This window comes from Palaemon carinicauda, chromosome 11 (genome assembly GCF_036898095.1).
Source record: "Palaemon carinicauda isolate YSFRI2023 chromosome 11, ASM3689809v2, whole genome shotgun sequence".
Classification (NCBI taxonomy): Eukaryota; Metazoa; Arthropoda; class Malacostraca; order Decapoda; family Palaemonidae; genus Palaemon; species Palaemon carinicauda.
Window position 1 is genome coordinate 20,510,085 of NC_090735.1, and position 16,684 is coordinate 20,526,768.

General features: G+C 32.5%; 1 protein-coding gene across 1 annotated transcript in view; it reads left to right on the plus strand.

The window, feature by feature from the left end:
- Window positions 1-16,413, plus strand: part of LOC137649188 (flagellar attachment zone protein 1-like) — a 34,226-nt gene extending 17,813 nt beyond the window's left edge. The window contains exon 2 of the mRNA XM_068382176.1: window positions 16,247-16,413. Coding sequence (XP_068238277.1) covers window positions 16,247-16,413 — 167 coding nt within the window. The remainder of the gene's footprint in view (window positions 1-16,246) is intronic.
- The last annotated feature ends 271 nt before the right edge of the window (window positions 16,414-16,684 follow it).

The following is a 16,684-nucleotide window of genomic DNA, read 5'->3' on the forward strand; positions in this document are numbered from 1 at the left end:
ATCCAAAATTGTTCAGAATGTATTAATCCACATGTGTGCCAATTTTGGTGCTTTTAGAACAATTTGAACAATTGGTTTCATATTTCTTACTATGCTGCTGGGCTATTACTTTACTTTTTGAATCTGGCAATGGGTTGTCTTCTCCGTTATTTCTTGCATCTAAACCAAATTATATATTGAATAGAATTGAATACCTCCTGAAATATCATAACTTTTGAATAAAATAATGAAGAATTATTATCATCTTTATTTTAATTATTATTATTATTGTTGTTGTTGTTGTTGTTCATTAAAAGGTTTTCTTATGAAAGTATCTGTAACATGATTATATATCCCGATAAAGTTTGCTGAAGTGGAGTAAATATTTTTTAGATTTTTGAGTAGCAATATAGATGATTTTTTTTCTTTTTTTATCAAATTTTAATTTCTTCCAAGAGTTGATTAAAATAAACACAGAGCATATAGAAGCCACATTTCTATTTATAGGATTGAATTACTGATCAAGATCTGAATAAATACTAATAATTTCAAGAAATTCTTTATACTCAATATAAATATTTCCATAAGGAAACTTATACTATAATTTTGTATAATTGATTTAATTATCTTATGTAAGATTTCTAATACAAACTTTCCATCTTATCGAGCTGTCTGTAAGATAAGAATTAGGACAGACATCTTACTGTACAATGGTAACGAATAGATAAGGACACGAACTAAAGAATAATCTTATTACAGTAATGATATACTAAAGAATGGAACGGGAATCCTGTCTTGCTATGGTGAAGATTAGAAAAAAAGTGGAATTAACTTCTCCCATCTCCGTGACAACGCCGAGATAAAAATACCAGGAAAACCAGGTGTCTGTGGCAACGATAAGATCTTCCTCTCTATGGATACAATTCAAAAGGTTTAAAGGCCACACATGAATAGCAGAGGCAAGGGGCAGTGACATAGCCTATCAAGCAGGACAATGTCCTAGAGAATGCCTATCTATACATATTATGATCAGTTCCCAAGCCCCTTCTCCACCCAAGCTGGAACCAATGAGGGCCAGACAAAGGTTGCTGATGACTCAGCAGGTAGACCTATAGGCTCCCCCAAACCCCATATCCTTAGCTTACAAGGATGGTGAGATTGCAGCAACCAAAAGACCTAAGGAGTTTGAGTGGGACTCTACCTCAGTCTGGCGATCAACAGTGAAGGACTTTACCACATCAGCCACCACAACCCTAATTAGATAAACATAAAGGCAAACCACTTTCTATCTCTAAGGTAGCCATAAGATAGACACAAAAACCTTACACTTCTCTATGGCAACCATTAGGCAACAATACATGCCATCTTATGACCTCTCTGTTGCAACGATTAGATGAAAATGTTAAAAACTAATACCTTTTCATGGTAACGATTAGTTAAAGTTACCAGGAAACTTACGACTTTCCTATGGCAAAAATTAGATACAATTTACCAGGAAACTTACGACTTTTCTATGGCAACGATTAGATACAATTTACCAGTAAACTTACGACTTTTCTATGGCAACGATTCGATAAAATATACCAAGAAACTTACGACTTTTCTATGGCAACGATTAGATAAAATTTACCAGGAAACTTACGAATTTTCTATGGCAACGATTAGATAAAATTTACCAGGAAACTTACGACTTTCCTATGGCAAAAATTAGATACATTTTACCAGGAAATTTACGACTTTTCTACGGCAACGATTAGATACAATTTACCAAGAAACTTAGGACTTTTCTATGGCAAAGATTATATACAATTTACCACGAAATTTACGACTTTTCTATGGCAACGATAAGATAAAATTACCAGGAAACTTACACCTTTTCTATGGCAACAATTAGATAAAATTTACCAGGAAACTTACGACTTTTCTATAGCAACGATTAGATAAAATTTACCAGGAAACTCACGACTTTTCTATGGCAAACGATTAAATAAAATTTACCAGGAAACTTAAGACTCTTCTATGGGAACGATTAGAAAAAATTACCAGTAAACTTACGACTTTTCTATAGTAACGATTAGATAGAATTACCAGCAAACTTACGTCTTTTCTATGGCAATGATTAGATAAAATTACCAGCAAACTTACGACTTTTCTATAGTAACGATTAGATAGAATTACCAGCAAACTTACGTCTTTTCGATGGCAATGATTAGATCAAATTACCAGCAAACTTACGACTTTTCTATAGTAACGAGTAGATAGAATTACCAGCAAACTTACGTCTTTTCTATGGCAATGATTAGATAAAATTACCAGTAAACTTACGACTTTTCTATAGTAACGATTAGATAGAATTACCAGCAAACTTACGACTTTTCTATGGCAATGATTAGATAAAATTACCAGCAAACTTACGACTTTTCTATAGTAACGATTAGATAGAATTACCAGCAAACTTACGTCTTTTCTATGGCAATGATTAGATAAAATTACCAGTAAACTTACGACTTTTCTATAGTAACGATTAGATAGAATTACCAGCAAACTTACGTCTTTTCTATGGCAATGATTAGATAAAATTACCAGGAAACTTAAAATGCTAACAGACATTTTTCTTTCCTATGACAATAATGCGAAACAAATAAGAACAAATTTTGCAATTTTAACAAATCTATAAACGGTAACGATGGGTTATGCACATAAATAAACAAACAATGTAAATATCCATCAATAACCGACAGATATATTTTGAAGATTGTTACTCAAACAAACAAAGAAAATAACAACTAAAACGTAACGACGTTCTCTGCGGTGTGAAGAAACGGTGAATGAAAAGTATAGAGAGAACAATGGGAAAGAGTAAGAAAGGGAGTAAGTAGGAACCTATGAAAATAAATGATGACTAAAGGAGATAACAGAAGCTGAATAAAGCATCGGATTCTTCTTCATAGTGAAGGAGCAACTCGTACACTTCCCATTCAAGGGGTAAACAAGAGAAGGAACGAGTCCTAACAAAGGAGGGAATTCAATGAACACTTCTTTCTTTGGGAGTCTCTCGTGTGAATGGGAGGAACAATTATTATCCAGTCATCAATATTTTCTATTGTTGGTTATCTCTGTCTATCTATATGTCTGGCTGTTTCCTTTTCTCTCCAACTGACTCGAGTAGGAATTTCCACACACAGTCTCTCTCTCTCTCTCTCTCTCTCTCTCTCTCTCTCTCTCTCTCTCTCTCTCTCTCTCTCTCTCTCGTTGGGAATTGTTTACAATAATATTGCTTGAAAAGAAAAGTGTCTGTCTGTTTGTCTGACTTCTTCCTTTTCTCCACACCTGACTTCACTCAGGATTTACTCTCTCTCTCTCTCTCTCTCTCTCTCTCTCTCTCTCTCTCTCTCTCTCTCTCTCTCTCTCTCTGAAAGCATCAGTTGTTGGGAATTGTTTACATCAATTTTGCTTATAAAGAAAAGTCTGTTTGTCTGCCTAGCAACAGCTCTTGAAGACTCTTGGAAGCCTTCACGTTTAAGGAAAAAGAAAAGGGATTTCTGAAAAAAAAAGAAAAATTCTCTTCTCTTCTCTCCTCTTTCCATCGAAGGAAAATTGACGGACAACCTGCAATTATATTTATGTAGAAACATACCCCTTTTAAAAGGGAAATCTATATCACGAGTTCAAGACAGAAATTATATAAGTAAATGCAAAGGTAAATATTATAAAATCTATCTGTTAGCGTTATCCTGTCATAGCTCCCTGAATAGGAATGTATGTTACTGGAATTTAATAAAGAGCTTGTATCATAAAGGCTTTCTTACAATTCTAATGTTAAGACAAAATCAATTTTCAATGATAGGTAACTTTCATCTGAGCTCCACAAGGCACTAAAAGAGTTGGAAGACCCAGGCCTACATAGCTGAGGACTATCAAGCGTGAAGTAGATAATGATGAATGGCGATATATTGATTTAAGAGCTCAAGATGCAGACGACTGGCTAAATCTGACCGAGGCCCTTTACGTTAATAGATGTAGATGTTGATGATGATGATGAATACTGAACTAGAATTAATTCGGATTTTTTTTTTTTATGAAAATTAACTTTTGCTTTGTAGATTTACCATTTCCGCATGTTTATTTAATACTGACTCCAGAAATATATTTTGACTTGAAGTAAAGCCTGTCCACGGGCCCCCCCCCCCCCCACTTAGCAAACTAAATAAATTGAAAAAAAAACATTTAACTGAACAAACAAGTAACTTTATCAGCGAGCTAAAGTTTTAATTGAGCCACAGGTAGAGAGACTCAAATGGATGAATATGAAAAAGGAGATAACATAAGTCTTAAATAAATGTGGAATACTCCATAATTCTGCAAAATATACACAAAACTTCTACACACCTGATTCTCGTTAAATATTCACAAATCTAATACACACTCGATTCTCGTTAAATATTCACAAGTCTAATATACACCTGATTCTCCCTGAATATTAACAAAACTAATATTGGCCTATACCTGATAATCGCTAAATAAACACAAAACTAATATTCACCTGATTCTCGCTAGATACACACAAAACTAATATACACCTGATTTTCGCAAAATATACACAAAACTGACATACACCTGTTTCTCGCTAATTATTCACAAAAGTAGCATACACTTGATCCTCGTTAAATATACACAAAACTAATAAACACCTGATTCTCGCTAAATATTTAAAAAACTAAAAAACATCTGATTCTCGGTAAATATTCACAAAACTAATATAAACCTGATTCTCGCTAATCACAAAAGTAATATACACCTGATACTCGCGAAATATTCACATAACTAATATTCGCCTGATTCTCGCCAGATAGTCATAACTAATATACACCTGATACTCGCTAAATATACACAAAACTAAACTATTTTCTAGGAAATTATTAAAACATGTGTAGCTTCAATCTCTTAACATATGCGTTGAATGACCTTAACATGAGCCATTCAAATTTAGCTTCCGACTAGAGATTTCCAACAATCTTTCTGTGATGTGATAAGTAGCCTTAATAAAGTGGGTTTTGAAACGTGCCATAAAACAAATTGCACGATAAACAAAGAATGTATTTCTATCGAGAGGTTGTTGATATGACTAAACTTTATCTTTACCTGGTAAAGTGATATTTATTTCAATATTGTTGCTCTTCTTAAAATATTTTTTTTTCCTTTTTTCCTTTCCTCGCTGAGCTATTTTCCCTGTTGGAGCCCCTGGGTTTATAGCATCTTGCTTTTCCAACTAGGGTTGTAGCTTAGCAAATAATAATAATAATAATAATAATAATAATAACAACATAAAACTAGTCTGGAGGTATGGAAAATGGAATGAGTGTTATTCCAAATGATCTATAATATCGCGTATGAAGGGGAAATGCAATTTCATTAGTTTCATATAAGTATGAAGCCATAAGATATACGGGATTTTAATATCTGAATATTTCAGCATTATTCACATAAAGACGAAATTCGGATATTTTCTTTTCCGGTTGATGCTTTAATAACTAAAATCATCCTATTTGGACTCCTGAGAGATTTGTGATCCGGAGGCAATAGAGAGAGAGAGAGAGAGAGAGAGAGAGAGAGAGAGAGAGAGAGAGAGAGAGAGAGACTTTGTTTGCGGCTATTGTTTTGTATTCTAGGATGATCGTATTTCATATACATAATATAGTTCTTTTATCCGACATGGAAGATGGGATAGAGAAGAATGAGGGCAGTTAGCTAGCTAACCATGGAATGTAATAGCTAGGAAAGATAAGCATTAGTAAGAATAATGTAAAGTTTTGTTTGACCACAATTTTATTCATATAAATGTACATATTTTTCTTGCTATGGTCTTAAGTTTAGCATAGTTTTTGAAATATTTCTTTTAAGATAGTTCATTACTTCTCTTGTAGTTTATTTATTTTCTTATTTCCTTTCCCCACTGGGCTATTTTTTCCCTGTTGGAACACTTGGGGTTACAGCATCCTGCTTTTCCAACTAGGGTTGTAACTTATAATAATAATAATAATAATAATAATAATAATAATAATAATAATAATAATAATAATAATAATAATAATAATAATAATAATAACAACAACAACAACAATAATAATAATAATAATAATAATAATAATAATAATAATAATAATAATAATAATAATAGGGAATTGTCTGATCACGCGAGCCAGTCACAGACAAATAATTTCACTAAATATTAAATCCTTCTTAAAATTCCATTTACTGTAAATACTTCTTAACATCAACATCAAAATGAAAATGAAAGTTACTGTTACTTTAAAAACTAACTGAAACCAAAAACTCTTTTTAAAGACTTTCACCATATTTGATTAGGTCCTTGAATTTAAAAAATCCATTAACTGTACATACTTTTTAACATCCACCTCAAAATGAAAATGAAACCGAGTGTTACTTTTAAAACTAACTGAAATCAAAAAAGTTTTTTTTTTTTTTCGAAAACTTTCCCCATATTTTGTTTGGTCTTTGAAATTTGATTTCCGACATAAAATTGGGAAATTGGGAAATGTTAGCGCACCATTTTCCCATTTCAGTTTCTGGGGATTAGAAAATGAAGTTTTGTATAGAAGTAGGAACTTTCCTTTTGATGAACTGGAGGGAGCCAATGGGCGAAGTTTTCACTTAACTTTGAACTTGAATTATTCGATCAAAATTTGTGCTGTTGAAAATTTGTGAAAATTAGTGAACTTTGTGAACATAACTATTTTGATGCATATTTTTAGAGGAAATTCTTCTCTTGAAATGATGTAAGTAAATATTTTAATATGTACGAATTAGGATGTCATTGTGATACGATTATCAAAAACATTACGGCACAGGAAATGGAAAAATTAAATTCTCTCTCTCTCTCTCTCTCTCTCTCTCTCTCTCTCTCTCTCTCTCTCTCTCTCTCGCATACAAACACACAAACATACACACAAACAATAATAAATATATGCATGTGTGTAACAAGTATATACGAACCACACACACACCTATCTATCTATCTATCTATCTATCTATATATATATATATATATATATATATATATATATATATATATATATATATATATATATATATATATAGGTGTGTGTGTGTGTATTATGTATGTACAGTATATATGTCTATGCATGTATGCGTTTGAGGGAGCATGTCGTTTTTTCATATACCTATAAAAAAAAAAGAGAGGCAAATTCCAAGGGATTTCAGTGATCCCAGAACCTCGCCCATTTACCTGACTAGAATTTGTTTTTGGGGAACGTAAAGCCAGAAGATTATCCGTTCCAGCAGTCATTACCAGTGAGCAGATGTACTACTTAGGTGGTAACTGAGAGACTACGTAATTGTAACTAACTCTATTTCAGCAGACAGCGAGTTTTTATAACAAAGGTGACAGTTGAAGGTCACAAAAACTCAAACAGATTGATACAAGCAGATACAGCCAGAAACAAGTTATCAGTAATAATAATAATAATAATAATAATAATAATAATAATAATAATAATAATAATAACAATAATAATAATAATAATAATAATAATAATAATAATAATAATAATAAATAATAATAATAATAATAATAATAATAGGGAATTGTCTGATCACGCGAGCCAGTCACAGACAAATAATTTCACTAAATATTAAATCCTTCTTAAAATTCCATTTACTGTAAATACTTCTTAACATCAACATCAAAATGAAAATGAAAGTTACTGTTACTTTAAAAACTAACTGAAACCAAAAACTCTTTTTAAAGACTTTCACCATATTTGATTAGGTCCTTGAATTTAAAAAATCCATTAACTGTACATACTTTTTAACATCCACCTCAAAATGAAAATGAAACCGAGTGTTACTTTTAAAACTAACTGAAATCAAAAAAGTTTTTTTTTTTTTTCGAAAACTTTCCCCATATTTTGTTTGGTCTTTGAAATTTGATTTCCGACATAAAATTGGGAAATTGGGAAATGTTAGCGCACCATTTTCCCATTTCAGTTTCTGGGGATTAGAAAATGAAGTTTTGTATAGAAGTAGGAACTTTCCTTTTGATGAACTGGAGGGAGCCAATGGGCGAAGTTTTCACTTAACTTTGAACTTGAATTATTCGATCAAAATTTGTGCTGTTGAAAATTTGTGAAAATTAGTGAACTTTGTGAACATAACTATTTTGATGCATATTTTTAGAGGAAATTCTTCTCTTGAAATGATGTAAGTAAATATTTTAATATGTACGAATTAGGATGTCATTGTGATACGATTATCAAAAACATTACGGCACAGGAAATGGAAAAATTAAATTCTCTCTCTCTCTCTCTCTCTCTCTCTCTCTCTCTCTCTCTCTCTCTCTCTCTCGCATACAAACACACAAACATACACACAAACAATAATAAATATATGCATGTGTGTAACAAGTATATACGAACCACACACACACCTATCTATCTATCTATCTATCTATCTATATATATATATATATATATATATATATATATATATATATATATATATATATATATATATATATATATAGGTGTGTGTGTGTGTATTATGTATGTACAGTATATATGTCTATGCATGTATGCGTTTGAGGGAGCATGTCGTTTTTTCATATACCTATAAAAAAAAAGAGAGGCAAATTCCAAGGGATTTCAGTGATCCCAGAACCTCGCCCATTTACCTGACTAGAATTTGTTTTTGGGGAACGTAAAGCCAGAAGATTATCCGTTCCAGCAGTCATTACCAGTGAGCAGATGTACTACTTAGGTGGTAACTGAGAGACTACGTAATTGTAACTAACTCTATTTCAGCAGACAGCGAGTTTTTATAACAAAGGTGACAGTTGAAGGTCACAAAAACTCAAACAGATTGATACAAGCAGATACAGCCAGAAACAAGTTATCAGTAATAATAATAATAATAATAATAATAATAATAATAATAATAATAATAATAATAATAATAATAACAATAATAATAATAATAATAATAATAATAATAATAATAATAATAATAAATAATAATAATAATAATAATAATAATAGGGAATTGTCTGATCACGCGAGCCAGTCACAGACAAATAATTTCACTAAATATTAAATCCTTCTTAAAATTCCATTTACTGTAAATACTTCTTAACATCAACATCAAAATGAAAATGAAAGTTACTGTTACTTTAAAAACTAACTGAAACCAAAAACTCTTTTTAAAGACTTTCACCATATTTGATTAGGTCCTTGAATTTAAAAAATCCATTAACTGTACATACTTTTTAACATCCACCTCAAAATGAAAATGAAACCGAGTGTTACTTTTAAAACTAACTGAAATCAAAAAAGTTTTTTTTTTTTTCGAAAACTTTCCCCATATTTTGTTTGGTCTTTGAAATTTGATTTCCGACATAAAATTGGGAAATTGGGAAATGTTAGCGCACCATTTTCCCATTTCAGTTTCTGGGGATTAGAAAATGAAGTTTTGTATAGAAGTAGGAACTTTCCTTTTGATGAACTGGAGGGAGCCAATGGGCGAAGTTTTCACTTAACTTTGAACTTGAATTATTCGATCAAAATTTGTGCTGTTGAAAATTTGTGAAAATTAGTGAACTTTGTGAACATAACTATTTTGATGCATATTTTTAGAGGAAATTCTTCTCTTGAAATGATGTAAGTAAATATTTTAATATGTACGAATTAGGATGTCATTGTGATACGATTATCAAAAACATTACGGCACAGGAAATGGAAAAATTAAATTCTCTCTCTCTCTCTCTCTCTCTCTCTCTCTCTCTCTCTCTCTCTCTCTCTCTCTCTCTCTCTCCTCTCTCTCTCTCTCGCATACAAACACACAAACATACACACAAACAATAATAAATATATGCATGTGTGTAACAAGTATATACGAACCACACACACACCTATCTATCTATCTATCTATCTATCTATCTATCTATATATATATTATTATTATTATTATTATTATTACTATCCAAGCTACAACCCTAGTTGGAAAAGCAAGATGCTATAAGCCCAGGGGCTCCAACAGGGAAAAATAGCCCAGTGAGGAAAGGAAATAAGGAAATAAATAAATGAAGAGAACAAATTAACAATAAATCATTCTAAAAACAGTAACAACGTCAAAACAGACATGTCATATATAAACTATTAACAGCATCAAAAACAAATATGTCATAAATAAACTATAAAAAGACTCATGTCCGCCTGGTCAACAAAAAAGCATTTGCTCCAACTTTGAACTTTTGAAGTTCTACTGATTCAACCACCCGATTAGGAAGATCATTCCACAACTTGGTAACAGCTGGAATAAAACTTCTAGAGTACTGCGTAGTATTGAGTCTCGTGATGGAGAAGGCCTGGCTATTAGAATTAACTGCCTGCCTAGTATTACGAACAGGATAGAATTGTCCAGGGAGATCTGAATGTAAAGGATGGTCAGAGTTATGAAAAATCTTATGCAACATGCATAATGAACTAATTGAACGACGGTGCCAGAGATTAATATCTAGATCAGGAATAAGAAATTTAATAGACCGTAAGTTTCTGTCCAACAAATTAAGATGAGAATCAGCAGCTGAAGACCAAACAGGAGAACAATATATATATATATATATATATATATATATATATATATATATATATATATATATACATATATATATATAGGTGTGTGTGTGTGTATTATGTATGTACAGTATATATGTCTATGCATGTATGCGTTTGAGGGAGCATGTCGTTTTTTCATATACCTATAAAAAAAAAAGAGAGGCAAATTCCAAGGGATTTCAGTGATCCCAGAACCTCGCCCATTTACCTGACTAGAATTTGTTTTTGGGGAACGTAAAGCCAGAAGATTATCCGTTCCAGCAGTCATTACCAGTGAGCAGATGTACTACTTAGGTGGTAACTGAGAGACTACGTAATTGTAACTAACTCTATTTCAGCAGACAGCGAGTTTTTATAACAAAGGTGACAGTTGAAGGTCACAAAAACTCAAACAGATTGATACAAGCAGATACAGCCAGAAACAAGTTATCAGTAATAATAATAATAATAATAATAATAATAATAATAATAATAATAATAATAATAATTATAATAATGATAAAATAATAATAATAATAATAATAATAATAATAATAATAATAATAATAATAATAATACTATACAAAAAACAGAAATACCATTACAGTGTACGAGCGTGTGTGATACACGTGCGGTACACCAAAGCTTTCTCCAACTTTTCTTTGTTCCTAAAGACAATTCTATCCTCGACCTTGAATTATTTATTTTATTACCCAAGTAAGGTCAGTTTCTACATTTATCATCTGTTTATTTTATCTTCACTTAATTGTTAGATATGATTCGAATTTTAACGAAACTGTATCAGGAATGAGTTTGATCTACGAGCGAAGAGATAGTCCTAGATGTAATTAATTTCAAAGTTTCTTAAAATAAAAGGCAAAAGAGTAATAGTTTGGACTGATATGATACCTTATGCTGATGACATATTAGTAATAAATAAATATTATTATAGAACGAAGTAGTTTAAACGGTTAGAGAGTTTCTATGTTCTTGCCTAACTTATTCTTGCGTTCGTTTACCGTGGTACTGTTCACTACATCCGCTGGAAGTCTGTTCCATGTATTTGCTATTTTGTATGTAACAAAATTCCCACATTGAGAGGTTAAACGTTCCAAGTCAGGGATATTAATGGAACGCATTGTTACGATACCTATCACTTACGAACAATGCGATACCTATCACTTAAAAACAATACGATACCTATCATTTAAAAACAATACTTACGATGAACGAAACAACATGTGGGTAATATGATAAGGAATGCATTCATTGCATTCAGAGATATTTACAACTAAGTAATTATTGTGGAGTATTATAAACGAATAAATAAATCCTTGATCGAGTTACTTTTCATTATGACCATTCAATAAAGAAAGGGTATTGAAGAAATATTTGATTGGCTTCTCCTAAAGTTTAACGTCAGCAAAATTGGAATTCTAAATTCAATTTTTGCTCTTTAGTTCTTAGCTATTATTATTATTATTATTATTATTATTATTATTATTATTATTATTATTATTATTATTATTATAATTATTACTAGCCAAGCTGCAATTCTAGTTGGATAAGTAAGATGCTATATGGACAAGAGCTCCAATAGGGAAAATAGCCCAGTGAGGAAAGGAAATAAGAAAAATGATAAAATAGTGCGCCTGAGTGTACCCCTCAAGCAAGAGAACGCTAGCACAAAACGGTGGAAGACCATGGTACAGAGACCATGGTACTACCCAAGACTAGAGAACATTGGTTTGATTTTCGAGGATTCTTCTAATAGAAGAGCTGAATACCATAGGTAAATAGTCTCTACTACCCTTATCAAGTGGAAAGTAGCCACTAAACATAAGAAATTACAAATAATCTCGCTTTTACTACCATATTGAAAAGTGATTACCTCGAAGGGTAACTTATTTCTAATTTCAAATTCACATTAACCTATTTATGAAGACTTTTTTTTTCTGCACTTCAACACATATGTAAACACCTTCCCAATATAATAAAAATCCAGATGTAGATATATATTTCTTTCCGGGCACGCTCAGCTCTCCCCATCCCTCGGGTAGGGGGGAGAGGTGTAGTCATACCCTAGTGAGAAGGGGGTGCGTGCATATCTATCAAAATATTTATCCTTGATTTTCTACGGGTCGTGTACACTAACCTTCATATAACTAGCATTCCTTTCTCATTCAACTTAAGCCGATGTGGCTGTTGCATAGCAGGATGGTGATAGATTTATATAGTTCCAGGAAGGGAGGCAATTAACCTTATGGAGAAGGAAGATGTTGAATCGAAGCGTAGGTTTCCATTGTCCTTCCAAGACGAGGGGTCGAGCTCCAACGTCGCCAGCCGAAGGAGAGTTTACTAAGAGGTAAATTGAATTTCATTCATCATACTCCCGGTGTTTCTCCTGTTTGGATTAACCCCGTTGTTGTTGCTGGGATATATTTGGTCTTGTTGGATTAATCTAGCCATGTTGTTGTTGTTGGATTAATCTAGCCCTACTGCTGTTGTTGTTTGATTAATCTAGCCCTGCTGTTGTTGTTGTTTGATTAATTTAGCCCTACTGTTGTTGGTGTAATAATCTGGCCATATTGTTTTTGTTGGATTAATCTATCCCTGTTGTTGTTAGATTAGCTTAACCATGCTCCTGTTATCCTTGGATTTATTTAGCCCTGCTGTTGTTATTCTTGGATTAATCTAACCCTGCTGTTGTTATTATTTTATTAATCTATCCATTCTGTTGTTGTTGGATTAATGTAGCCCTGTTCTTGTGGTTGTTGGATTAACCTAGCCCTGCTGTTACTATCGTTGGATTAATATAGCCCTGCTGTTGTTATTCTTGGAATAATCTAGCACTGCTGTTGTTGTTGTTGTTGATTTGGGATTAATAAAGCCCTGTTGTTGTTGTTTTTTGGTTAATCTAGTCCTGCCATTATTACTCTTGGAATAATCTAGCCCTGTTGTTGTTGTTGTTGTAGTTTGATTAATATTGCCCTGTTGTTGTTGATTTAATCTAGTCCTGCTGTTGTTATCTTGGAATAATCAAGCCCTGCTGTTGTTATTGTTGGATTAATATAACCATGTTTTTGTTGTTAGATTAATCTATTAATGCTGTTGTTACTCTTTAATAATCTAGCAATGCTGCTTTTATTGTTGAATCAATCTAGCCATGTTGTTGTTGGATTAACCTAGCCCTGCTGTTACTATCGTTGGATTAATATAGCCCTGCTGTTGTTATTCTTGGAATAATCCAGCCCTGCTGTTGTTGTTGTTGGATTAATATAGCCCTGATGTTGTTGTTGGATTAATTCAGTCCTGCTGTTGTTATTCTTGGAACAATCTAGCCCTACTGTTGTTGAACTACTCTAGCCATATTGTTGTTGTAATATTCAAATGAACTTGTTATTGTTGTTATGAAAATAATCTAGCCTTGATATTGTTGTTATATTACTAATATTATCATCATTATTATTAGCTAAGCAACAACCCTAGTTGGAAAGCAAGATGGTACAAACCCAAGGGCTCTCTCCAACACGGAAAGCACCCCTTCCTAAGGAAAAGGAGATATAACGAATAAACTATAGATGACAAATAAAATATCCAAAATGAAATCAATGAGACGAGATTCATGTAAACTTGTTCAAGAGAAAAACAACAAATTTAAAACTTCTGAAGTTCCACCGATTCAATTGCCAGATAAGGATCAGAAAGTCTCTTAGACCTGAATGCAAATGATGCTTTAGAATTATGTTGACGAGATTTTCATTTTAGATAAGAACAAGCTCAACCAATTAACACCATTGTTACTTTTGGAAATGCAAACAATCACTCAAGATACCACTTCAGTTTGCTTGAGAGTTTGTATATGTCTTACTAGAGTATGACGCATTACGGATAGGCTGCTAAGTCTTAATTTCTTATGAAACCAAGGCATGATCACACTTCTTAACTGGAGGAACAACTTTGCTTGCTATAACACAAGGCTACTCCTTGTATTATTATTACTAGCTTAGCTACACCCCTAGATGGATAAGCAGGATTCTATGAACGAGGGTTATTCAAGAGAGAAAATAGCTTAGTGAGGAAAGGAAATAAGGCAGCAGATAGAATAGCGTACCCAAATTTACCCTCAAGCAAGAGAACTCTAACACAAGACAGCAGAAGATTATAGTATAGAGGCTATGACACTAACCAAGAGTAGAGAACAATGGTTTCATTTTGGAGTATCTTTCTAGATGAGCTGCTTATCATAGCTAAGGAGCTTCTTCTAGCCTTATATATATATATATATATATATATATATATATATATATATATATATATATATATACATATATATATACATATATATATTTATGCATATATATACTACATATATACATATATATATATATATATATATATATATATATATATATATATATATATATATATATTTATATAGTTATGGTTATATATGTACTGTAATGGTACGCTTTATGTAAAAACATGATTGCCCTAAGCATAACATACCGCGGATATTGTTGACAATCCAATATTCCCTCAGAATAAAAAAAAAAAAAATATGTCCATTTTACGAAGTTTATCCGAAAAAACGTTTAAAAAACTGTCAAAACGACTATTTTCTTCAATAATAGTTGCGACTATTCCAATGAATTCTTGCGTAATCTAATCCTTTCATAAAAGCTCAATGTGATTAGCCTATGCATAAATAGCCACATAGTTCTATTATACCTAATCTTTCTATAAACATTATAATTGCTACATGACAAACACTATACTTCTCGGGTGCCTCAAATCAATATAAGGTAAAACAGAGCAACCAGATAAAAAAAAACGAAAAAAAAACACACTCACTCACGAGCACGCGCGCGCGCGATGTATTTGCAAAAGTGTGAAACGTTCTATACTATTCATTAAAGGCACTAACTAATTCTACGTATAGACTTAAGATTAACAATGAACAATACTGGAAAACGAATGTTATTATAATAGCGTAATACCAATTAATATAAAACAGGGAGCCTTTGTAGTTCGTGAGGACAGAGCAGGTGTAAAATTTCAAGTTTCCCACCTAACCTAACCTAGGAGCCGCATCCTTACCTACATCCCGCTTAGACTTCCGTACTCTTTGCTTGCCCTAAGACTCAACCCTGTGTTTGCTTTCCAACTGGCCTTTCTTCTAAAAAAATTTCCGTAAATCGTAATAATGGCTTCATCTCATCGCATCTCAGGCCAAAATAAACAACTTCCCCATAAAGAAAATCGATTTGACAAGTTTTTAGAAAGTTTACACCAGCAACAACAAATAAATTGTTCCCCAAGAAACAAAAATCTATTCTGTTCGTAGAAAATAAACAATTAACACAATCTCCAATAAAAATAACCTTCGAAGTACATTTAACAACTTATATTCTATCAAAATGAGAATGTATACAACCAGAATCGATTGAACAGTTGATAGTCACACTCACCAAGTTCACCGTATCACCAACTCGTCATCAATGTGTCCTTGGTCATAGACTCACGGTTCTGGTTGAAGACCCACTTCGGGATTGCATGTGCTAATGCATTCGCTGTTAATGCTTACATAATATTGTCAATAAATTGATTTTTGTTTAATCTCTTCACTCACTTTAAAGAGACAGCTCCACGGCTTGCCTATCAACAGAGGAAATCTCTGGACAATAATAAACGAACGGATGAAACTCAAAATCACTATCTGTGTAAATGGACATCTATAGATTACGAGCAACGATATAATTCTGACCAACATTATGTGGTATTTAATCAGTTTGGGATATATTAATCATTTCACACAAAATATTACGTAATTTTCACTGACGAACTTTCCCGGTGTAGCAGGAAATTTTTCCCCCCTGACTGAAATTCCCCCCGGGAAAATTAGCCTAGGCCAGATTTCCCCCCGGGGAAAAGCAGCCCGGGCTGTTATTACCCCCGGGGGAATTTCAGCCCTAAGATATTTTTCCCCCCCCCTAGGCCATTTCTCCCCCACCCAGAGAAACTATTTTGATGAATTGAATAATCAACGGTAAGTTTGACAAAATATTAGGAATATA